Raw genomic sequence first — 24,460 nt, forward strand, 5'->3', positions numbered from 1 at the left:
GTCTATTGGAGATTCTGTAACCTGTTCATTTTCTTTCCTTTCAAGGTTGCCTAAAGCAGTGGCAGCAAGAAAGCAACAGCAGGGAAAATGCCTAGTCCTACCCCACTCCAGGGTGAACCATCGAGAATAGGCATGACACATTAATACCCCCCACTCAAGGAGGCCTCTGTGGTCTGGGCTGTAAGCTAAGGGCCCAGAGAGAGATTCTGGGCAAGCTGAAACCCAGTGGTATGGAGAAAGCAACTATTTTATTTCACTGTAAACAGAGGGGTAAAAAGGGGTTTAGTTACAGGTGCTGCCGGGATGTCCTGAAATTCTGGCATCAGTAGTGTTTTGCCTTTAAAATGCCAAGTATGTATCTGTCTTTACTCTGCTGGTTTGATGGGACCTGCAGGATCACCAGAGCCTGCTACCAGTCCTGCCTTGAGGTTCCTCTTGGCTTTGTGGTATTCATGGCTGGCCTGGGGCCCTACCAGACAGCTTCTTTTGAGCTTCTCTCTTGCCTTTAGGCTTCTTGGCACTACTTTTACTTAAGCCGTGAGACCTGCAATGGTTGAGGTTGAGGCTCAGCAGCCTAGGCACAATCCTGAACCCAACACTCAGGGAGGTGCTCTCTTCCCAGGTGGTTTGATTCTCTGCTTCCCATATTGTTGATAGGAATGGGGGACCCCCATATTTGGTCACTCTAACAAGGCCATCCCATAGGGAGCACTAGGGCCAGAAAGGCCAGTGTCTGGTCTGCAGTCACAGTTACTTAGGCTGAGGACAAAAAGAGGCAACGTGCTCATGGCTTCAGCCATGGCTATCCTCTAAGAAGAGCTCTTGAAATGGATCAGTATCTGTGAGTGAGGAAACTGCTCCATCCCTGGGATCAAAGGGGCCTGTTGCTCAAAAGTGTAGAGCCTCCATCTACTGGGAAAGGCTGATCTCATGAGAGGAGCCATAGGACAAATCTGAGGAGGCTACGTGGCCACAGCTATTGCCTCAGCTGACTCAGTCCCAAAGTTCCACGACATCATCCAGACGTCCCTGCCTTTATATCTGAGCATGGAGAAGAGGACTGTGGGTTAAAAACAGACTGAGGGCAAGTAGTCTTCAGAGGAGCATCTGTGTAACCTCAGCCTCCCTTGACTGGGGGTGGTGGTGCAGTTGGGGGTGACTGGGAAAAGAACTGATCTCTGCAATTTTGGGTAGCTAAGATGGAAACATTTTCTCATACTCCTATTACAGTCAAACACTAATTTCTGTACTTGGCAGAATTTCAGACAGTCACAATGATGAAAGGGCTTGAAAAGGAAAGGAAATGAGCTTCACTAGGTTTGGGTTTGGGTGGAACTCCAGGAGTTGGTGATGGACAGGGAGGCCTGGCGTGCTGCGGTTCATGGGGTCACAAAGAGTCAGACATGACTGAGTGACTGAACTGAACTGAGGTGTATAAAAGTTTGAATGTCTCCATACATCCTGGAGAGAGACCCAGTGGATTAGGACACTGCAAGGGGAGACCTCAGAAAGGCGGGTTGGGACAGAGCTTCTATAACTCTTAACTGAGGGAGCAATGGAACCTCTCCTCTTTCCTTTGGTAAAAAGTTAAACGCCTATGGAGAAGAGACTGCTTGCTTTTCCGTCCTTTTCTGCTTCCTAGGACTCCTGTGACTTGGCACTCCATCCTTTCATGAGGGCAGTGTCTGCCCTGGGCCCTTTGCAGCATGTCCCCACCAAGGAAGCTTGCTGTCCCAAAATAGGGAGGGGTAGTCCCAAATGGGTCAGATCCTACTGTAGAAGAACCCTGGGGCCTGTTTTGCCAGGCCCTGAGATACAGTTGGCCTGCTCTAGTGGCTTCCAGTCTTTACCACTCACCCACAGAAAGCTAGAAGCTGCTGCTCCAGAGAGGTAGGCATCACCCTGGTCTATGAAGGATCAGGGAACAAGAAGATGGACTTCCAATCCTTGTGACTGATGATGAGGCAGAAGAAAAAAGCTGTTCAGCTCTCAAAGCCTAGAGTTTGCTTTTACTCAAAATGCCTTGTCCTGAGATCAAGCAGCCCAAGGCCATTGACATAAAAGGTGATTTGCCAGGAGAGTAAGCAAGAGCCCTTGTGCTTAATGTGGTTTAATCTTAGTGCAGAACCCCAGGCCGGGCTGCTTCAGATGCAGTCCTTGGGCCCAAGAGTCATGTGCTTTCTCTTTTTTTGGCTGGACTAAATAATGGCCCCTCCTACTGGTTAGTTTTGGGAGTGGCTATGGAGTATTTACAAAGAATGGAGCCATACACATGAACCCAGTTCATCTTCTGTCTGCTGCTTTTCCGTTCTAAAGAATCCAACCCCAGAAGCTTCTTACTTAACTTTCAGGTCATGCTGTCTCTATAGGAGGAGACCATATAGTGCTCTTGCCATGCCCCAAGTTACAGCTCTCCCCTATCCCCTGAGCAACACTGAGTTGTATGCTGTCTTCTGTAGAAGTGCCTAAAGGAATGGGGATGTGTTAGTTTATTTGTGACTGAGCCAAGCCCCTCTCGAATAACTCCTGGTACCAAGTCAGACCTTGCTAAACCTAAGTCATGAGGTTGGAAACAGAAGCTTGAACTTCAGGGCCTATGCTTATCCATAGCATATGCTGACTGGAGAGCTTGATAAGAACTTAGGAAGAACAGTTGCGGCTGAGAGGCCAGACTGGTGGCCTTGTGGCAGCATCTTTTTGCCTCCAAAGTCCTCCCTTGCCAGGTCCAGGCCCTAAGCTTGTGGGGAAGAACATGTAGTGAGCAATGGGGAAAAGAAGCAACTCAGGCAATATCTTAGTAACAGGGAGAAGGGAACACCTCCTCCTTCTGTGAGGCTCTGCTGAGACTTTCTCTGTTCAAGAGAGCTGAGATCCTCAAATCCTCTTCTTGGCTCCAGCCTCTTATGCTCATTGTCACGTGGTTTGAAAGGAGCCCCTGTTTAGGGCTCTGTATGCCATACCACGGCATACTTTTCTATGTCTGCAGTTAAGCTAAAGAATGGGAAAAAATGAGCCTTCTCTCCTCTTTCATCCAGGCCTGCCCTCACTGGAGCTCAGGCTTTGGGTCTCTGTGGTAGCTGACTTGGGTGAAGCATGTAACCCAGAAGGCTGTGACTACTGCCATCATACCTGTTCCATTTGGCCCTTGGGCTCTGGGCCATGAGCACCCACCTAAAAAACAGAGGTCAGGATGGCTCACCTTGGGTTTGGACTGGTCTGCTAAATAAAGACTTTTGGACTTAAATGACCTGGATGAGAGGGTCCTAGATTTCTGGGTCCCTGGGAGGGGCTGACTCCCCTTTTTCTAATTGGCACTCCACAGACTAGCTGCCTTCTCTGTCACCAGGAATTGGAATTTAAATAAATAATAAATAAATAATAAGTGCAGTGGTGGTCTTCAACCATTTTCCCCACCCCAACAAATCTGAGGGACATAGCACACACCTACTAGAACAGTGGTTCATCACAGAAGGGATTTTCAGTGTGGGAAGAGGGAGTCTGTCAGCATCTCTAGCAGAGTATGTAAGTCTGATATGCCCCCTTATTAGGAATCACTTGGCCAGAGACTGATCTACTGTAAATGAAAACTGGCCAATAGAGAGACACCCCCCCCCGCCCCCCGCCAATCTATACCAGGGGCTTCACAAAAGAACTTTGGTCTTTCTTAAAAAAAAAAAGAAGTCTCAGGTCTCTGATGGCATGTATAGCTAGGTGTGTGTGTTTGTGTGTGCACACATATACGTGTGCAGTGGCAGGTCCAGTCTGTAGTGTGAGGGCAGGGGGTGGTCCTGCAGCAGATGCTGCCACAGCTCCCAGGGCTTCTCCATGTGGCAATGCATTTATCACCTCTGTTGTGAGGGAAATGGTGACTTCAGTGCCATAAAGCTTAGTGATAAACTGAGATGTGGATGGTGCTCCACCCCCAGAAGTCTCAGTACCAGAGGTTAGTGGGGAAGGGGAGAAATGAAAGGAGGGAGAGAATGCCACTGTCCCCAAACTGAGCTTTTCTGCTCCATGCTATCCTGGGGGTTTCAGGTGAATGGCCGAACTGTTGGGACGAGCAGCCAAGATGTAGATGACACTCTCCTGCAGGAAGGTAGGCCAATCCACAAATCTGGAGGAGAAGTAAAGAACAGATTTGTGAGGCTGGCTGCTGAGTCTGGAGGCTCAGGAGATCTGATCCCAGCAGCAAGGCTTGAGCTGGGCAAAACTCAGGGAAGTCCTGGCTTGTGCCTGACGTGGTGCTGGCAGACTGTGCTTCCAGGCTGACAGCCCTCTAGCCCTATGGATCTGGGGTCAAATGTGTACTCTTGAAGTCTGGTTTCTGGGGTGGGCATTTGTTGTTTTGGGGTGATGGTGGGTAATGCCCAATCTTACTTGTGTGTGTGGGGGTCAGGGTGTAGACAGCCAGGTAAGGAGGTGTCACTCACCTGGACTCAGGCTCTGTGGGCAGTGGGGCTTTGTCCTGACTCTTGCTGCTGCTGCTGGCTGGGCTGCTGTCTGCTATGGGACCCACATGGCTGACACTGTTGGGTACAAAGACATGTGGTTAGAAGTGGGACTGTGAAAGGTCTGCCCCTCCCATATTCTGGTGAATCCAAAGCTCTGGTGAACCCATGGATATGCACATCCAGGCTTTTCTGACATGGGTGAGAGAGTCTGGAGTCAAGGCTGATCTATGCCTTGGCCAGTAGGAGTCACTGGCCACTATCTAATTCACAGAAGGATCCTCTCCTGGCTATTGGATGAAAGGGCAGAAGAAACAGCGAGGCAGGTAACTTTCCCACCAAGAGACAAAGGAGGAGGGTAGGTGAGTTGGGGCAGAGATTGGTAGGGAGTGGACCTGACACTGCAGGAAGGAGCCTCAGTGGGGTGTTTGCAGAACCAAGAGTGCTGGGCACGGTGGCATTCGGCCTCGCTGATAGTGCTCCCGCTGCCCCGGGCCAGGAAGGTGGCTCGGGCTCGCTCCCGCTCCTTGACTGTTAGAAGCCTTAACAGAGAGTTCTGTGAAAGAAGAGACAAATTAAGACCTTGGAGATGAAAATATTTTGTAAACTGTCAAGCCATAGAGAATCCTACCTCCATTATCATCTCTGCAACCTCCCTTTGAAGCTGCCTGGAGCCTTTCTGGTAGCACCAACATTTGCAGTGAGGTCCAGCGCAAATCAGTCTTCCTTGGGCAGTTTCCCCAGCCCAGGCACTGGATCACCTGTCACTGGCTGGAACCTGAGCCCTTTCCTGGTACTGGTTCCTGCTCAGAGAGTACCCAGTGTTCCCCCAACCTGCCTGGCATGTTTCCCAGGGCTCTGTCACCCAATATCCCACAGACATTCATCCCAGCTGGCCCTTACCTGGGGACGCAACTGCTGTAGAAGCAGGAGGGACTCGTGGGACAAAAAATCAGGCCACTCGACGTGTCCTCGGTGTTCAGGGTCCAGGGCTGCAAACTGGCGGGCTGCCTGCTCCTCTTGTTCCTCACTGAGAGCCCTGTCACTGTTCCCTCTCTTTGCTGTTTGGTGGCGGTAGCGCAGGAAGTCCTCCAGCGTCAGGGAGCAGTCTGTGGGGAGGCACTGCATGCTAGCCATACCCACCCTTCTCTCAGCATCTGGAGTACCTTGACTCACCTCAAGTGCACCCTCCAGAGCCCCTACGCCCACAGCTTTTGTCCAGTCTTTGTCTCCATAGCCAGGATAACACAGGCTGTGACCAGGGGTGGGCCAACAGCTTGCAAACAGGGCTCCATTTAACACCCTTGCCCTCCAAATTCCAGATTATTCCTTTCATGGTTCATCCTAGAAAGTATGAGGGAGAAACCTGCCTGGCCCTCTCCACTGGCAGTACCACCCAGCCTTACCAGGGATAACTTTACACTGCTGAAAGGTCTCTGTGAGGCTGTACATTTCCTCCTCAGTTAGCAGCAAGTTGAGATTGTCCTGAAAAAGAAGAGCTAAATCAATGGCCATATAGGCCAGAAAGAAAGGCCAAGGATCAAGAAGGGTGAAACAGTATTTCAGATGGAAGGCAATTATGGGATCATCTAATCCCAGCATCCCATTCACAATCAAGGACACTGAGGCCCCAGAAAGGGGAAAGGACTTGCTCAGAGCTGTCCAGCTCTGACCGGGATCATCCCCAGAACCCAGTTATCCTGGTTCCACCCTCCAGTCCCTTTTACTAAAGTAGTGGCTTTTGGATTATTCTCCAAGATAGCTTAGGGGCTCCTTGGTGGTGCCTCAGGAAGCTGATGCAAGCGAAAAGGGGGAAAGTGGGTAGGGTTGTGAATCCTCAGCTCCATCAACCAGAGTAACTCCATCTTTATCTATTTTACGTATCTGGCCTCTGTGTTAGACTGTGTTCAAACAGTATTTTAGTTTAAAAAGTTTAATTCTAACTCTAGTGTCCATATTTGGTAAAACTGTTTGATCCTAAAGTTGTATCACTTTCACTCCAGAATGGTTTTGAAAGAGATGCCATCATGAAAAATTTCCTAAAACCAAATGAATTTTTCTTTTTAGTGGTGCCATGGAAGTTTTAATTCCAAAAGAGCACTGATATGTTATTTCGTTAGCATTAATTTATAGTCTTACAGTTTTTAAACTACCAAAGATTCTTTACAGTAGATCATTTCCTCTCTAAAATACCAGTAAAGAGAGGCTGGGAGGTAGAGTTCATAGGACTTGCTGACCCGCTGGATGTGAGGGGTGAGGGAGAGAAATGAGTAGGGGTTGGTAACTAGGGGGTGGTGGTGGTGTTACTATTTACAGAGGCAAGGAACGGAGGGAATAATGGGTGTGGGGAAAAAGGTGAATTCATTTTTGGGCATGTTGAGTGTGAAGTACCTGTGAGACATTAGATGGATAGAAGTCTAAGAGACAGGAAATTTAGGTCTGGACCCACAGATTTGGGAATTATTAGTATTTAGGTGGTGGAGTAGCCACCGAAGTAGATGAAGATCCAGAGAGAGAGAATATAGTGGGAAAAGAACCCTGAGAGACACCAGCATTTAGGTCTGGGACAAGAAACTAAGGGCACTTAGGAAGAATGGTCAGAGAAGGAAGTTGGGAAGAGAATCAGTAGAGGATACTGGAAGCCAAGAAAAGAGAGTTGTACAATGTACAGGTAATGTTAACAGTGGTTATACAAGTCAGATGGCATTTTACTTATTTTCTATTTTCTCTGATATCCATATTTTGTATAAAGATTCTCACAAAAATATTCATACCCTAAAAGAAAAAAAATGGAGCAATAAGAGGTGCTAAATACATCAGAGAGGTCAAGTAAAAGATTCCTGAGAAAAGGTCACTGAACTTGACAGTTAAGTCACTGGTGACCTTAGAAGAGCCAGTTCAGCAGAATGATGGATACACAAGCCAAATTACAGGTGGCTGGGGAATCACAGGAGATGCACTGCCAAACAGAGTTGCTGTAAGTGAAAAAGCATTTGGAGGAGTGGTGACTAGGAGACACTGCCTGTAGAGGAGGCTCTGCTGTGTCATATTGCAGCTGGGGAGAAGATATTTATGTGACTAGAAGTAACTGTTCTATACTTCACTTTATGGACAAGCCATGGAGAATGTGTTATTTGTTAGGAAGTAGAACATCTTTACTTTCTCCTCGGTGGTAGGAAGAAGAGGGGATCAGCTTATAATCCTTACTCTGAAATCAGTGAATAATGAAGATCTGCAGGGCAACAGATCCATAAAGCAAGACTTGAACTCTACTCAGATTTACTGAGAAATAGACATGAATCTGTATTTTTATTTTCTCAAAGGTTAGAGGACATTTATGTATAATTTGCAAAGTTCTGAATCAACAGATCTTTGTTATTTAATTCACAAAATGATTATTTCAGAGATGAAGAGAAAGGCTCCAAAGAGTTACGTAGAAGGCCAAATAAGGATCTCAGGACTAAGAACTTTTCCTGAGGTAAAATCTATCCTTACTGAAAGCAAGCCAGTTAGGATTTCAGGTTGGTTTTCCAGATGAATACAATGAATGACAACTATCAACTATTAGATTAAGTACTGTTCCAAGCAAGACTTCCCTCATAGCTCGGTCAGTAAAGAATCTGCCTGCAATGCAGGAGACCTGGGTTTGATTCCTGGGTCGGGAAGATCTCCTGGAGAAGGAAATGGCAATCCATATCCAGTATGCTTGCCTGGAGAATTCCATGGACAAAGGAGCCTAGCAGGCTACAGTCCATGTGTCTGGAAAAGTTGGACACGACTTAGCAACTAAACCACCACTGCTCCAAGCAGAATCAATTTTGAATAACTAGGTCTCATCCTATGCATTCTGTTCTCCAGCTCAGTGGTTCTCAGCTGGAATGTCCTGTTCCCCCAGGACACATTTGGTAATATCTGGAGACATTTTTGGTTGTTGTCGCTGCAGGTGGGGGTTACTGGTATCTAGTGTGTAGAGGCTAGGGGTGCTGCTAAACATCCTACAATGCACACAGCCCCCACAACAAAGAATTATTGTGCACCAAGTGTCAACAGTACTGAGCTAGGGAAAGCCTGTCCTAGCCCTGGTATGCATTATTGGAACACTCTTCAGGTCACTGCCCAGAAACCAGAGTTGTAAGACTGGGCCTCCAGGGAAAGTGCCCAGTCCTTAGAAGTGCAGGAGCCCACCGTCCCTGCAGCCAAGGCTCACACAGTAGTGGCAGCTCCAGCCTGTTTCCGTGTGGGCCGTTTCAGTCACCTCTGCGGCACTGTCTCCCTGGATGTAGCCCATGCGGCGTAGGCAGCCATCATGGAAAACCCTGGTGCAGACCCTGCACGGGAAGAGACTCTCGGCCGTCCAGACTTCACAGACATCACACATCTCATCATTAACAACCTGGGGAAAGATGGCAGCAGTGAACAGCAGCAAGATCCTAGGCCACCAAGCACAGAGCTACCTGAATGGGGCTGAGTGTCCCTGGAGTAGCCTAGAGGAGCAACTCAAACTGAAGCCACTGTTAAGGCAATAGAGCTTTCTCCCTGGAAGATAAGAACCAGCAGGTTTTTCCAGCTGCCCAGGCCTCTGTGACTATGTTTCTGAGCAGGGATGCTATTAGCATTTTTGGAAAGAATAATCTCTTGTGAAAGACTGTCCCAGGCATTGCAGGACCATCAGCATCCTTGTGTTTCTTGGCACCAAATACAAGAGCAACTTCTAGTTTGGTGACCTTCTCCCTACCCCACCCAAATTTCCAAATGCCTCCTATAGAGAGCAATATTATCTCTTAGGTGCGAGGGCTGGCAAAAGACCACCGCCCCCCATGGTATCATTCCTTATCACCTGTGTCCTCAAGTTTTATCACTAAGTCTATCCAGGATATAACATTTTTATTCTTGGGAAAGAAATTCAAAGATTACTCTGACTCAGCTCCATCTTTCTGGTTTTGAGTCTTACTTTAACCATACCCAGGCCTCCCTGTCCTGCTTTCTGATCCTCAGAAGGTCTAAAACTGGAGGATTCTGCCATTTATGGACACTCACAGGCTCTCTGGGCTCCAGGCGGATATCTGGAGGCTTGTCGTCATCCAGCTTCCGGGTGGGGCGGATGAAGGCAGGGGGTGTAAAACGACTGGTCCTGTCAAACTCCTCAGGCTCCACTCCTCGCCCATCCCGGAGTCTCTCCCAGGAGGCACGGTTGACACTGCTCTCTTCTTGGAGTGCTGGGGCACTTGCCTCTGCTTCTTTCTCCTCCTGGACCTCTTGGACAGAGCCCTCTACTGTGCCACGGCGAGACCCTGGAAGCTCACCTGTGCGTCGGATGGAAGGCCTGTCCCGCAGCCCATCCTTGAAGGCAGACACAGCCAGGCTCACCTTCTGCACCTGTTCTACCGTCTGCCGCTTGGACATCAATACCCCCATGGCTCTGTGGATAGAAAGCAGAGGGGCCCAGACTCAGCTGATGGCTTGTCATGTTAGGCCAATGCATTTCAACCATTCATCTAAGTGGCAAATGCTGTTAAACAGCTTTTCCCTTTTCTAGAACTCAGTAGCATGGTGGGGTGGACAAGAGCACTTGTTAAGGAGTCAGAAGACCTTGGTTCTATTTCTGACTGGCCCTGTGACTTCGGTTTTCCTGTTGGTAAAATGAGGGTGATCTACTCAGCACACTTTACAGAGATATGAGACTAACACTAGAAAAGGGGCTTATGTAGACTAGAAAGCATTCTACAAATGTGAGATGGTATCTCTGTCTCCCTTCCTGTCCCAAAGCCAATTAGGTCTAGGGGCCCCAGGCCTCTGCTACTTTGAGATAGCTGGAAACCAAAGAACCCAAGTCTGCCAAAGATGATCTAAGGCATAAAGCAAGACTGCAGCTACACCTTTCAGACTTGGGACTGAAGGAATGCTCCTCTGACAAGTGCTATACACAACAGTCCACATCAAATGCCTACTTTTTGAACTCCTATTTTTGGAGGACTGAATGCCTCATTCAGGAAACTCTGCCACCTCATACATGTGGTCAAGGTCTCAAACACTTCCTTTGCCCTTTTTAATTAGTAGCTATGCCTGGTTATGAGTCTGTTTGTCAAACACAGACAACCAGCCCATTACAAGCTTTACAGTGCTTCTTACACTTGTAAGCCTTCACTAGTATCATGCCCACCTTTTCTGCTTTGATTCTCTGAACTGTTGAACAAAGGTCTATATTCTTTACAGGTTAAAAGGTACATTATTCTTGCTCTTCCTCTGTAGTACCAGGGCATTGGAAAGTGAGGGCACAACATGGCACACTGCAGAGTGGTCTGCTATTTCCTAGCCTGAAGTGTCTTAGTGGAATTCAGTTGGGGAACGTCTGTTCTAAGTGGAACAAAGAGTCCACTTGCTCTCAATCCATCATAATCAGGCCTATTGAACAGTAATTTGTGCAAGACACTGACAGCTTATCATTGGAAATAGAAGGTGGGGGAACAGGGTCTCACCACTCAAGATACTTAATACCAGAACTCAAAGAAAAATAAGACAGAGTTCTGGAAATGCCTAAAGGAAGGTGAGACCATACAACTGGGAGTCAGAGTGGACCTTGAAAGATGGGTAGGAAGTTATCCTCAGCGTGGGGAAAAAGGTGACAGAAGGAAGGAGGAGAGATTCAGGCCGATTAGAAGGCTACTATAATAGTCTAGGCAAGAGGCAGAGGGTTTAAACTGAAATGGTAGCAGCAGGAATGATTCTAACTGAGTTGATTCGATACTATGGAAACAGAAATTTAGGAATAATTGATAACTTGATTAGATCAATGGAAAGGGCCAGAGGGCAAGTTATATTTATTTCCCAGCTTTATTGAGATGCTATTGACATATAACGCTGCTTAAGTTTAAACTGTACAATGTGATGGCTTGATAATCATATTGTGAAGTGTGTACCACAATAAGGTTAGTATATTCTTTATCTCACATAATTACCATTTTGTTGTTCTTACGATGAGAATGTTAAAGTCTACACTCAGCATCTTTCAAGTACACAATATAGAATTGTTAACTATGGTCACACACTGTACCTTAGATTCCCAGAATCTTTTCATCTTATAAGTGAATGTTGTACCCTTTGACCAATATCCCCCATTTCCCTCACCCCTCAGCCTCTGGAAACCATCATTCTTCTCTCTGTTTCTACGAGTTCAGTGTTTTTAAATTCCACACACAAGTGAAGTCATACAGTATTTTATTTAGGATTTTCCCACCTGACTTATTGAGATGGAAGTTTTAAATTTAAATTTAAAACTAACAAGAAGGGTAGTGCCATTTATGGAAATTGGGAAATAAGAAAGAGGGATGATGAAGCTGGAATTTATACATGTGGAATGAAAGATATCTCTGGGACATTCAGGTGTTATGCTATCTGCAGCTTAAAACTTTTCAATGGCTTTCTAAAGCTTTCAGGATAAAGTGCCCCAAATCAGTTTCTTTCTTTACCAAAATATTTATTTGGCAGCACTAGGTCTTAGTTGTAGCCCTCAGGATCTTCTATCTTTAGTTGCAGCACATGGGATCTTTAGCTGTGGCATGCGAACTCTTAGCTGTGGCATGTGAGATCTAATTCCTTGACTGGGGACTGAACTGGAGTCTTAGCCATTGGACCATCATGAAAGATGCCAAAATCAGTATCTTTACCATGGTCTGTAAGGCCCTCCTCAGTCTGGTCTTCCTTTTTTATTCTGTTCTAACCACACTGGTCTTCCTTTAGTCTTTTTTTTGCCATGCTCTCTCCATTTTGGACCTTTGATGATTCCTTCCTCCTGGCTAGTGCTTCATCTATCAGAGCTCAGTTCAACTACTGGAAGTCACTGTCAACTCCCCAATCCACGTAGGAGTGCTGACAGCACTGTGCTCTTCTGCTTGAGAACACTTATCTTTGTCATTACATATTCAATAGGATGATTATTTAATCAATGTCAGTTTCCTCTATTAGCTTGTTTTCATCCTGTGTAGTATCTACCTTTACTGACTAGCCAAGTATCTGAAAGAGAAAAGGCATTTAATAACATTTTCCAGTTAATTAATTGTGGATAAGTCTTTCATTTTTCAGAGACGTCTTAATACACATAAAATCTGATGACAGCTATGTCTTCTTTCTAGAAACAACTATTTTATGTGCCACAATAGTGCAAATTCCTACTCTGCCTAGCTGCTTGCCCTGCTATCACTTGTTATTAAAGGAACTCAGCTCATTTTTTAAAATTTATAAATTTACTGATAAGAAAGGAAAGATTCCATTTCCCCTTTTATAAAATTTGTTTTTAAAATTAAAATATGATTAAAGAGCATTTGTTGTGAATAAGTGTCATTTACAGGATGGTAGCAACAGATTTATTGAGGCAAGATTTATTGATCAAAGTCAGGAAACTGTTTAAAGTGATTAAAAACTAATTTTTTCCCTCAGTTGTAAACAAATATTAGACCACAGCAGAATGGTTAAATTATGTTACAATGGAAGACTGAACAATATGAAAGTCATTGAGGCAAAAGTAATGTGGAGAGATGTTAAAAATATATGAACATTAATGAAAAAGGCAAGTTACAAAAATGCTCATGTTATCTAATCTTTGTTAAGAAAGGATGCATGTTTTTCACATTTTTGTTAATCTGTTTTTTCTAATTTTCCTACCTTGAACATTTTATAATTTAAAAAGTCACAGAGGCAACTTGGTGCCTTGTTTTAGCTCTGAACCTGCTGTGACCTAGGACATGTTATTCTACCACTATGGGCTTCAGCTCTTTATCTGTTAATGCGTATGTTCGGAATATGCAGTCTTAAGCATTTAGAATGCTCATGTTCTTTTCTACATTCTTTTAAAAGTCCATGTGAGCTCTTGAGCATATGAGGCTACACAGCTTGGGTACGGCTATGGGTGGAGGAGAGTGTGTATGTTAGAGCTTTGCTGAGGCTGTGGACCCAGGGAATCCGTCTTTTTTTTTTTTGGCTGTGTAGCATAGCATATGGGATCTTAGTTCCCCAACCAGGCATCGAACCCATGCCCCCTGCATTGGAAGTGAGGAGTCTTAACCAGTGGACCACCAGGGAAGCCCCCAGGGGGCTCCTGAGTGGCTTGGTCTGTAGTCCAAAGACACTGCTCACATGCCTTGTGCACACTACTGTGCTCTACAGTTAGGTGGAAAAGCAGGTCCCCAACTTACAATGAGAGGAACAGGCAAGGAGAATGCAAAACTAACACTGAGCCCTTCACTGAGAACCTTCCTCATGATCAATTACTATTTCCAAGGCCGCAGTGTTTTCCTCAGAGGCCTTCCATGGTATGTTTTTCACATTTTTGACTGTGGCCCACAGTAAGATATATAGTTTATGATGTAACCCTGTATACACAAAGTTATAAACACATGTTCATAGACCTATAACTGAACCCAAAGTTTTGTAAAGAATCCTAATTTTACTACATGTCATGCTCCCAGGTATTTTCTGTCCTCTCTATTCTAGTTCAAAGGGCAATCTTGATAGTGACTCTTTAAAATGATTTGATAATTTCATAACAGGTCTGGACCTGCAATCTGGAAAACAGCCATAGAATAATTATACATTTTTAATTAGAGAACTACGCTCTTGTTTTTTGATTTAAAGATGGTTACCTGGGTTGGGAAGATCCCTGGAGAAAGGAAAGGCTACTTTCTCCAGTATTCTGGCCTGGAGAATTCCATGGACTGTATAGTCTATGGAGTTGCAAAGAGTCTGACATGACTGAGCGACTTTCACTTTTCACCTCTGAAAGACAAGGACAACATTGTGGGGTACAAGGTATGCTTTTCCCTTGACTGGAATGATGTAAGAATTGAATTCTCAAGCCTGTCTTTAGAGTCTGTGTGGCTGGAAGGTCTAGAAAATCTGGACGGTACTAACATAGTTAAAAAAAAAAAAAACCTTTGAAATAATTCTAGATTCATGCATGCGTGCTCAGTTCTGTCTCTTTGCCATCCCATGGACTGCAGCCTGCCAGGCTCCTCTGTTCATGGGACTTTTCAGGCAATACTGGAGTGGGTTGTCATTTCCTTCTCCAGATACTAATATACTTTTGACTGAAGAAAACCATACTGTATAACAAGAGTTTGATCCTCTGACCTGTGGGCATATGTAAAAGAATATTTATCAGAGCATTTATTTTTACAGCCATAAAAAGGTGAAAATTACCTTAGTGGGAGAATTATTAGATAACCTGTGATATATTCATGATATAAAAATAAAGAGGAAAAAAACTGGTTTAATCCAATACAAACAGTTTCAGAGCAATGACTCTCATTGGCTGGGCATATAGAGGTATATATCAGAACTCTAGGAAAAGGGAAGAAATAGTGGATTGAAAAACCATATCAATTGTAATATATTTATATTTGGAAAACAAATATTAAAAGCCATCACCTTTTTTGGGGGGTATGTAACACAGACTACAAAACAGCAGAGCTTGACAGTATTCTCCTGGTTCCTGGGAAGATATAAAAGGTGCTATTTCTCTAAACGGCTGGGGGTAAACCCCTCCCAGAAGTTGTAGTAGAAGATTCCAAAAGCAGTCATAAGACATTAGTGTTTATCAGCAAGAAGGCACAAGTTAAAAAAAAAAGGTTGATAAAAACTTATTTGGAGAACTGGAATAGCCATATCAAATTCATGTTTTCAAGAATGATTCATTGGAGGAAAAATCAGTGGTGTGCATTTGATTCTTAGTGGCTTTTTTAGATAATAAGAACTCTGAACAAAGTCCAGCCACTTAGGAGGGTTATAGTCTGTAAGTGACCCAACTCATTAATAGTGTATTGGCAAACTAATGAGCATATCCCAACACATTGCAGTCCTGCACAACCTTTATTTTCTGTAAGGATGTTAAGAATCACTATTAAGCTACTCAACTGTTAATGATGTCTCTGCAGTGGATTTTTAAGTCTGTCCTTAAAGGAATTTCAATGGAGACTGAAGATGACATCCACCATCAAAACAGACAGACAGACATAAAAATAAATAAACACTTTCTAGTCCTGACCACAGGATCTTCAAGGACTGCTATTCCTTTCAGTTTTCTAGGCCACCTTATGCCCACAAGGGCAGAAAATGTAGGGCAGAGGCATTAAAAAGAAGTATTAAAAATCCAAACAAGAGCCCAAGTCATTTTGCCTTGACATGGCTTTAATTTTGAGAGTCAATTGTGAGGATGCAACAGAATTAGACTTCAAGAGTGAGGCTGAAACCCTTAATGCTTAATGGAGAAGGATCGAAACTATACACAAAAGACACCTTGATTAAAAGCAAGTATTCTGAAATATCCATGATGTGCACCTGGGGTGTTTGTGAAATTAACAGAATCAGTCCTAATTTCTAGAGAAACAAGTGGCGGTGATTAGTGATGGGTAAAAACAAATGCCTGGTGAGAAAAACCTGGCCTCTCCGGTGCTGGAAGGAGTCCTAGGAAGAAGAGTTAAAAGGAAATCAAGTTGCACAAATACCATAAATTATATCTAATGATTACTCCTTTTGCTGATGGTGAAACTGGGGTTTTCTGCCTCCTAACAAGGATGAAGGAGGGATAAAAAGATATTGTCCCAAGAATGATGTGACTGTCAGAGGATGTGTACTTAGAGAAGGCTTGGGATAAAACCTCATGGGAGCAGGAGCAGGTGGTGGGAGTAAGAGGGACAAGAAGGTAGAACAGGGGTGTGTTAGTCTATGATCTGGAGAAGACTAAAATAGATGACAACCAGAACCTTTCTTCAGGGAAGAAAAGTCTTTACATGCATTTGTCAGGCAGTAATACATACATGGGCAGCCTTAAATGTGTGCGTGCAAAGCACACCCATTCTCTGCAGAGCACATGCTTACAACACAGTGGGATTATTTATAAGGGCAAAGTGGTAGGAGTAAGGGGAGGAGGGGTTGCTCCATAGCAAGAGCTGGTGGAGAAATAAAAGGGAAGATGGTGAGGGAACCTCTTCCAAAGTTCTCTATGAAGATTTGTAGCTCTGAGGAGCCTGGGAAATAGCCCTCTCCACAGGCAGGAGTCTCTTCACTAGGCATGCTAAATGTCAAGTACATTTACTTGTCTTCATATGGTTCTTGTATGGGAATGGCAGCTATTTGAAAAAGGCTCAAAAGTAACTAAAAGTGATTGTTTGGAGGTTATGAGGACTTTCCTAGGCAGGAACAAGGTAAACTCCCCTCTGAGTTGGGGGACAAGGGAAAACAACCAGAGTGGCTTTACTGCTAAGTCGCTTCAGTCGTGTCTGACTCTGTGCGACCCCATAGATGGCAGCCCACCAGGCTCCCCGTCCCTGGGATTCTCCAGGCAAGAACACTGGAGTGGGTTGCCATTTCCTTCTCCAATGCATGAAAGTGAAAAGTGAAAGTGAAGTCGCTCAGTCATGTCCGACTCTTAGCAACCCCATGGACTGCAGCCCACCAGGATCCTCTGTCCATGGGATTTTCCAGGCAAGAGTACTGGAGTGGGGTGCCATTGCCTTCTCCAAGAGTGGCTTTAGCAGATATTAAAAGGAATCTCAGTTTTTCACTGAGATTGAGAGGGAGAAAAATCTAAGTGGCTCTCACTGCCTTCCACAGAGCATGTTAACTAGGCAACAGAAAAAGTTTGAGATCATGGTATCACTATCCTTTCACATCCTCAATGTTGGCCATAGAGACTGATCAGGCCAAATCTTCAAAGTTCAGTTCTAGAAGCTATACGGTCACCTGCTCATCTCATCACATCTACTCTGCTCTCTCAGAGGGGACCGTGACTGCTGACTCAGGGCTAGCCAGGGTGAGAACAAGTGATCATACAGTAGTTGTGGGTGATCTCTGACCACAGGAGACAGCTACAGAATTTTAGAATTTGGCCAGTTTCCATAACCACAGTGATTTAAAAAAGAGAGAGAGAGACTAGTATTACCAAAGTCAACTGCATTTATGCTGTATCCCCGGGCACTGTGACCGGCCTAGAGGGTGGCAGTTGCTCTGAGGTCATGTGCAGTAAACTTAAAAACATATCTCCTCCCTCCTCGGCTTGGGATGGAGAAATTTAGCATGAATAGCATCTGCAAATAAGGGTGAAAAATTTCAAGGTTGTTGACAACTGGCTCCAGGTAGCATGTGCCTAAAAAGTTGTCTGAGAGCCTCAGGGAAAGCCACACACCGAACACAGAAGGTGACTAGCCATAAGGATATGGAAACCAGTAGAACCAGGGTCTCCAAAATGCAGAATGCACAGCATAGACTCTTTAAGCTCACTGTGCACATCATCAACCTTGAGACTTTAAACACAAGCAATCAGAGTCCTCTTACCCTCTGCTGGTCTTTGAGGAAATTCAAGCCTGAAATAGCCTGGCTGATCTCCAGTGGCTGGGTGCTGCTTTAGGAATCCAGCACCTCACCATAGTGCTCGTGGAGTTTATTTCTAGTCGGCCATTCTGTTGCGGGGCAGTAGCAGTCTACAGACTACTTTTAGTTTTCATGTCTACAGATCCTGAAGGGGTCTAACTAGTATCTCCCTGTCTTTTTCCATTCTCTTCTAAATATTTACCCAGTGCAACAGCACTGGCTTCTGTCAGCCCAGGAAGAAACAGTCACCCCCAACTGCACAGGGCTCTTCTGGGGTTTCCAAGGAGCAGAAGGGCTGAAGACTGAGTAAAAATGTCTTCTAGGCCTCAGTTCAAGAGAATGAGACATGAGGGAGGTGCTGTTGTTTAATATTTTCTGAAAGTCCAAAAGCTTTAATACACATGAAGACAAAATTATGGGAGGCTCTTTAGCCTCTGGGAGCCTGGGATGAGTCTTCATGAAAAACTACAGTGCTGGCTTCCCACAGAAGCAGAGTTACAGTTAAGGAATAGCACACCATCAGTGATTAGCTGGTGTGATTGCACTTAGCAAGCAGAGCTTTTCAGCAAGATGGAGACACTCCCTGTTCTCTGCTCTAGGGCCCTGAAGCACAGATTCAGCCCCATTTAATGTACTCATTACACCTTAATTATCACGACTTACTTATTTGTTGATTCTACATATATTTGCTGAGTACAGCCTACTATGTGTCAGGAACAAATTAGGTGCTTAGTAGCTATTGGTAAAATGAATAAATGGAACCTTACTCAGCCTGTGAGAAAGCAGTGTGAGTATGTGTGCGTGTAGGGGGCATAAGTTTAGGATTAAAAAAAAAAAAGTGTTGCTTGAGCTAAATTTTGAAATATGAGTGGGAGTTACCCCAGTGGAAAAGAAAAAAAACAGCATTCCAGGAAGAGATAAAAGCACATGCCAAAAAGACAAATCAAAAAACAAAACAAAAAAAAAAGCACACGCCAAGGCATGGAGCTATACGGGGACTCCATCATGGGTTAGATGGTATGAAGCCAGCCAGGTGCTGGAGGGAAATAGGCAAAGCAACCTGCCTTCACATAAGAATTAGCCAAAAGAACTGGTTTGAGGTAGTATGCTGAAACTGTTTGAAGGGAATATGTATTTGGATCTCAGGGAAACCCAAACCAGAGAATTGGGTTTTCTGAAGCCAGGTAGTAGGATAGCCCTGATAAATCCCAGGGTTGACCAGTAAGTACACTGCTTGGACTTTGGCCCAAGAGGAAACTCCTCTTCATGGCCTAAGAGCTGATACATAGTGACTGTAGTGAATCTCTGGGGCTTTCCCTCTGGGAGACCTGTAAGTCTTATAAGGAGCTCAAAAAACAAAACGAAATGAAACAAAACAACAACAACAACAAAAAAAAAATGGAGAGAAAGCCATCCAGCTATCCAGCACACTGTTTTAGTAAGAAGACCCCAGTAAGATGAAATACTTCTCAAAACCAAATAAAGATCATGTATATAACAGGGCTTTATAAGTTATCCAACTCTAAGGTACTGTCGTCATTATCATAGAGAGAGCCAAGAGTGTGGCCAGTTCACTCAAAGCATATGGGCAAAAAAATATTCTGGCAGGGCAATGGCATGGGGACTGAGGATGTGGTTGCCAGAGGAGGCACAGAACAGCAGTTGTGTTTCAGTGATGCCTGGGAAAAGACATACTATATGATAATTCCTATAGATACTCTGTAAAGCTGTACTTCTCTCTCTCTCTCTTCTTGTTATATTAAATGATTAGAGAAATGCAGACTGATCCTATTTGAACTCCTCAAGGGCTAGAAACTCTCATATTTATCTAGCATAGTGCTTGGCAGTTGGTAGCACTTAGTAAATGTATATGGGTCTCTGAGGGGATTGCTGGAAGAGGAGGAAGAATGAAAGGAGATTTTATAATGGTTTCTTGGTCCAAAGCTGGTAAGCATTTCTGTCAGAATGTGGTCATTAAGATTGAGGGGTTGGAGTGGATAATAATATTCCCATTAGAAATGAATAAAGCAATTTGGGAAATGAAGACAGCAGAAACCAAGAGCACTGCTGGAAAAAAGCATGTAGAACTAGAAGATAATAGATTCTGTAGCTAAAAAGAAATATTTGCATAAATATGATCCACTTCAGAACAGGTGTACTGGAAAAAATACAAGGAGTATGAGAAATGGGCTGGGAAAGGTCCTACTATTCATATGTTTGAGAAAAAGGAAGCATTGTCTAGAGATGGCAAATGTAGAGGAAGAAAACCATAGGAATGTGGTCAGAGAAGATGAGGAAGATTAAAGACTGAAAAGTCCAGACTCATTTGTGTGCACTTAAGTGAAATTGTGTCAGCCATGTTCTCCTCTTTTATTTCTCTTTAGAGCTTTTTTTTTTTTTTTTTAAAGAAGATTAAGGCCACCTGGTGACATCCTTCATACCCATTGTGGAACGATTTGATCTGCAGACTCATATTGCAATTAGAGGAGAGATATTCTTAGAATTTTATAATCTTAATGTTTACCCATTGCTGGACATTAAAGAAGTGATATCTAGCACCTGGAGCCATCTAACAGTTTTTCCAGGGTCATGAGTAGGTGTGATACAAGTTTAGGAATAAAACTCCAGTGATAAATCTCTGAATCAGAGCAAAGACCATATTCGCAGGCTTGTTCTGATTTTCTGGTGTGTTAAACTGATGAGAGGGGTTTGAACTGAAAGGGGATTATAAACAACTCTCTAATGGGGAGGTGCTTAACCAATATCAGCCTTTGTCAGTTTACTTCACTGAGCAGTGCATGAGATGCCACACCCAAGTTATTCTGTTGTCTCACAAGCCTGATCTCTCTTCTCATTATGTAACCCCAGGAGCCCAGGGAACTCTCTTCTATTAAAGGAGAATGTCACTAGGTTTGGCTATGTGGAAGTAGAAAGGAAGAGGGATAGGAAAACTCTTCCAGAATGGCTCAGCAGTGAATTCTATTGCTTAGCGCCCTCACCACTCCATTTTTGGACAAGAAACCACAGTCTATCCTTGGTCTCAAATTCACACCCTTAGGATTCAGGTGGAATGAAAGCTACCACAGCCCAGGCGGTGAGATGAGGGTGAATCACTATGTCCAGCACAGACCCTTTGCATTCCTCAGACGATGGACTCCCAGTATGCCTTCCTTGGCGTTAAGCCTTTCTGCCTCCCCCTCATCACACAGAGGCACTACTGGTCAGGTGTCCTGAGTGGTATCTGTGGACCAATGTCTGCTAGTGCATGTAGTCAGATGGCCACAAAGACACTGTGGGTCATGCTTTCTAACAGTAATCACACTCTCTGTCCTCTTCCTCAAGGATTTTGCAAGCTGGGAGGGTAGTCTCAGAATACTCCATCCTCTGAAATGTTCCACTAGTCCCCCTGAGCAAATTCCATTAAAGACCATACCCAGAGGCCTCTCCCAAACCCAATTAAGTACAGAGCCACCCAGAGGCATCATTACAGTGGGGCTGTCAGTGAAGGAGCCACACCCTGAAATCTGGGGATTCAGTGGAAATCAATTCCTGCAGTAGTCTCATCCCCAATTAAACTGTCTTCATCCACTTAATTAATCATCACATTTACTGAGTGTTTATACCACTGCAAAGTCCTATGCTTGGTATCTTAATGCAACTTATTAACAAATAAATATTCTTGCTTCTGCCTCTCCTTGATACTTTTTCCCAAATAAACTTAGAAAAACAGATTTCAAGATCCCATGTTTTGTGACCTTGGGCAAATCGCTAAACCTTTCTTGAGTCTAAAGTGCCAAATGTTTAAAAGGGGATAATTTCATAATGCTGTTGTAAGAATTATATCAGATGTTAAGCTTCCCTGGTATAGTACTTGGCACGTGGGTGCTCAATAATCTTACATATCCTTTTTTCTTCTGTCAAAGGATCGTCTTTATAGGACCTGGCTGAGTCACTTGTTCTACCTGATTTTACTGCTTTTTAAATCTTGAGGGCCAAGTCCAGGGCCTCAAATCTCCTTTCTCTGCTTCAGAGGCATCGTTGGTCCTCTCTCCTCTCTTCACCCTGTGCTCTTACAGAAGTTCTTGCCTCCAACTTGGAGCCAATTGGACTACCACAGAGAACACGAATTCTAATCGGGTGGGGGACGAATGGGCAAAGACGCAGTCCCACAGGAGCCCTGACTCTCGACCGTGAAGGAGGGACACAAGTTAGGGCACGTTGAGCCCTGACGGAGGTCAAGGCCAAAGACCTCTGAGCATATGGGAAGTTACTCCTGGCCTGGATTCCACGCCAGGATCCTCTCCTCCCAGTCAGCGGCTCTTTCCAGGCAGTTCTAGGGTACTGCCTCGGGTCCTCTTGTATGCTGGGTTCCTCTGTGGGGTCCGTACCAGGTGCAGGCTCCTACGGCTCCCCTCCGTTCCCAAATGGTCTTCCACCGAGACAATACTAGAGACCGCCTTTGCCCTCCCGTAGGTACTCAGAGCACGGTCTCTCTGGGGATGGTGTCCTCCACATTGGGCCTCCCCTTGTAGCAAACGCAGAGAGAGCCCTGGGAGCCTCCACTAGCGCAGGGGTCTTCCATGGGGGCGGTTCCGCACACCGCCTCCAGGGCTCGTCCAAAGGTAGAGGCAGGAAAACTCGGGGTTCATCCACTTACACAGGGACCCCTCGGGGACGGCTCCCACACAACACCTCTGAGTCCGCGGAGGGTTGTTCGCTGCCTGCAGACCCGCCCCTCACGGTGCCTGCCGGGTCCCCGCCGCCCCCGCCCCCGCTTACCGAGACCTTCTGGGTGCGGGACACGGGTCCGGGGCTGGCGGACTCTACACCGCGGGCCCCGCGTCGCCCATGGCCGCTCGGAAGCCGGCGTGCTGGGACCGAGCGCCCGGAGCAGGCGGCGCGGGCGGAACAGCAGGCTGAGGCGGCGGCGGCGCGCGCGCACCGAGCACACCCACCCTCCCCTCCTCGCGCGGCTGCGGCGCGTGCGCCCGCGCGAGACGACCTCCTCGGGCTGAGGGGCGCGCGCCCCGCCCCGCCCTCCGGCGCTGAGACGCGCGGCCCTCGCGCCTCAGCCGGCGACCGCGCGCGGGAATGAGGCGCCGAGGGATGGCGAGAGGGCCGCGGCTCCCCCTGGGTTCCGCAGCCCGACCCGACGAGCTGTGGGTCCGGGTGCCAGTGGTCGCCCTCCACCAGCGCCAGACTCTGAGGCGCCCGGACTGCGGCAGCCCGGACTCCCGCGGCAAGGTCAGTGCCCGTCGGAGAAGGCGGCCCGGGAGGGGGCTCCGCGGGGAATGCGGCCGCCCCCAGTCCCGCCCGCGCAGTGGCTACAGCGTCCTGCCGCCCGCACCTGCCTGGGGAGGTGAGAATGCCTCAACCAGCGGCCTCGCCGGGCTCTGTCTTTCCTACCGAGGCCAGCTGCCCATTCAGGTCTCGGAGCCCACGACCCCTGGCATCAGGGCAGTCACCTGCGCAGTACCCTACGGCGAAGGGTCCAAATGAGCCTTCACGAAGTGCTCGACTGGCCCCTCTCTGTGAGCTGTTTCCTGAGATTATTGGCCTTTCATCTCCAGCCCCAAAGTAATGTACTTTAATGTAACCCAGTTTTTGCTGCAGCAACCTCATACCTCAGACTCTTTGAATATACAGCTTGTCAGGAGGCCAGTTCTGACATGTACTTCACTAAACACCACGCTCTGAAGAGCGCAAGGAAAAAACCGAGTCATAAAGCCCCTAGCACTAATTGTAAAAAAATAACTGAAAATATGCAAATGAAATGCCAAAACTTTTAATTTAAATTGTGTTTACATTTTTAACCTACGTTCATTTTCGTATGCATTGACTCTCTACATCTCAAATACAATTCACATTTTTTGAACATCTAGTGTTTGTTTCGTTCTGTTATGTACTGTAGGAGACCCTCCAAAAAAGAATTCAGTTTGTTCTTAATGTCATGAAACTTACCAATAGGGAATATAAGATAAATATTTAAAGTGGGTAACCAACAAGGACCCTAGAGCACAGGCAACTCTGCTCAATATTATGTAACAACCTAAATGGGAAAAGAACTTGAAAAAGGATACATGTATAAATGGATCACTTCGCAGTACACCTGAAATTAAAACATCATTGTTAATCAACCATACTGCAGTATAAAATAAAAAGTTAAAAAAAGAAAAAAGTACTACATATTGCTATGACTTTTCAGCAAAGTGCCAGATACTATTTTAAACTCTTTAAATATATTAAATCATTAATTTTCACACCATCCCTTTGAGATTCTGTATTGTTTCTGCCTTTTGCTGGTGATGAAAATGAGGCACAAAGATGTTAAATAACTTTCTTAAGGTCCCCTAGCTAATATGTGGTAGAAGTGAGATTGAAATCCAGGTATTCTGACATCAGACCCCAAATTCCTCACTATTTAACTGTACTGCCACTAAGAAAGAACTGGCTGCTAATCATTAATATACAGAATTCTAAAATTAGTACTTGTTTCTCTTTTTTTTTTTTTTTTTGCTTGGTAACATGAAAGAGAAGAGAGCTTTACATATAGTCTGGGGGTCCCAAACCTTCTTTAGAATTACATTGTAATCGTGATTTCACAGATAGGGTTCTCTGAACAGTTTTCAGTAAGTGTTTTATTTCTAGGCAGT

The 24,460-nt window shown here is 45.3% G+C and overlaps 2 protein-coding genes across 4 annotated transcripts in view; one reads left to right on the plus strand and one right to left on the minus strand.

The window, feature by feature from the left end:
- Window positions 1-226: 226 nt before the first annotated feature.
- PHF24 (PHD finger protein 24) lies at window positions 227-22,797 on the minus strand. 2 transcript variants are annotated; one of them, XM_069576279.1, is made up of 8 exons: window positions 22,587-22,771; window positions 9,486-9,867; window positions 8,704-8,841; window positions 5,855-5,933; window positions 5,352-5,557; window positions 4,844-5,004; window positions 4,431-4,526; window positions 227-4,114 (listed from the first exon to the last, which is right to left on the minus strand). In XM_069576279.1, the coding sequence occupies exons 2-8, from the start codon at window positions 9,861-9,863 to the stop codon at window positions 4,018-4,020; spliced, it is 1,155 nt and encodes a 384-aa protein (XP_069432380.1). In that variant the 5' UTR covers window positions 9,864-9,867; window positions 22,587-22,771; the 3' UTR covers window positions 227-4,017. The 2 variants fall into 2 exon arrangements, with proteins under 2 accessions (XP_069432380.1, XP_069432379.1); XM_069576278.1 differs by having other exon boundaries at window positions 231-4,114; window positions 8,656-8,841; window positions 22,587-22,797.
- Window positions 22,798-22,851: 54 nt separating this feature from the next.
- The window catches only part of LOC138433503 (protein SPATA31F3-like), a 181,449-nt gene continuing 179,840 nt past the window's right edge, over window positions 22,852-24,460 (plus strand). Inside the window, exon 1 of one of the 2 annotated variants that reach the window (XM_069576276.1) lies at window positions 22,852-23,051. In XM_069576276.1, the coding sequence (XP_069432377.1) occupies window positions 22,899-23,051 (153 nt within the window). In that variant the 5' untranslated portion in view covers window positions 22,852-22,898. Of the gene's footprint in view, window positions 23,167-24,460 lie in introns of both variants that reach the window. The other variant, XM_069576277.1, reaches the window with a different exon arrangement.

Source organism: Ovis canadensis, chromosome 2, assembly GCF_042477335.2.
Source record: "Ovis canadensis isolate MfBH-ARS-UI-01 breed Bighorn chromosome 2, ARS-UI_OviCan_v2, whole genome shotgun sequence".
Classification (NCBI taxonomy): Eukaryota; Metazoa; Chordata; class Mammalia; order Artiodactyla; family Bovidae; genus Ovis; species Ovis canadensis.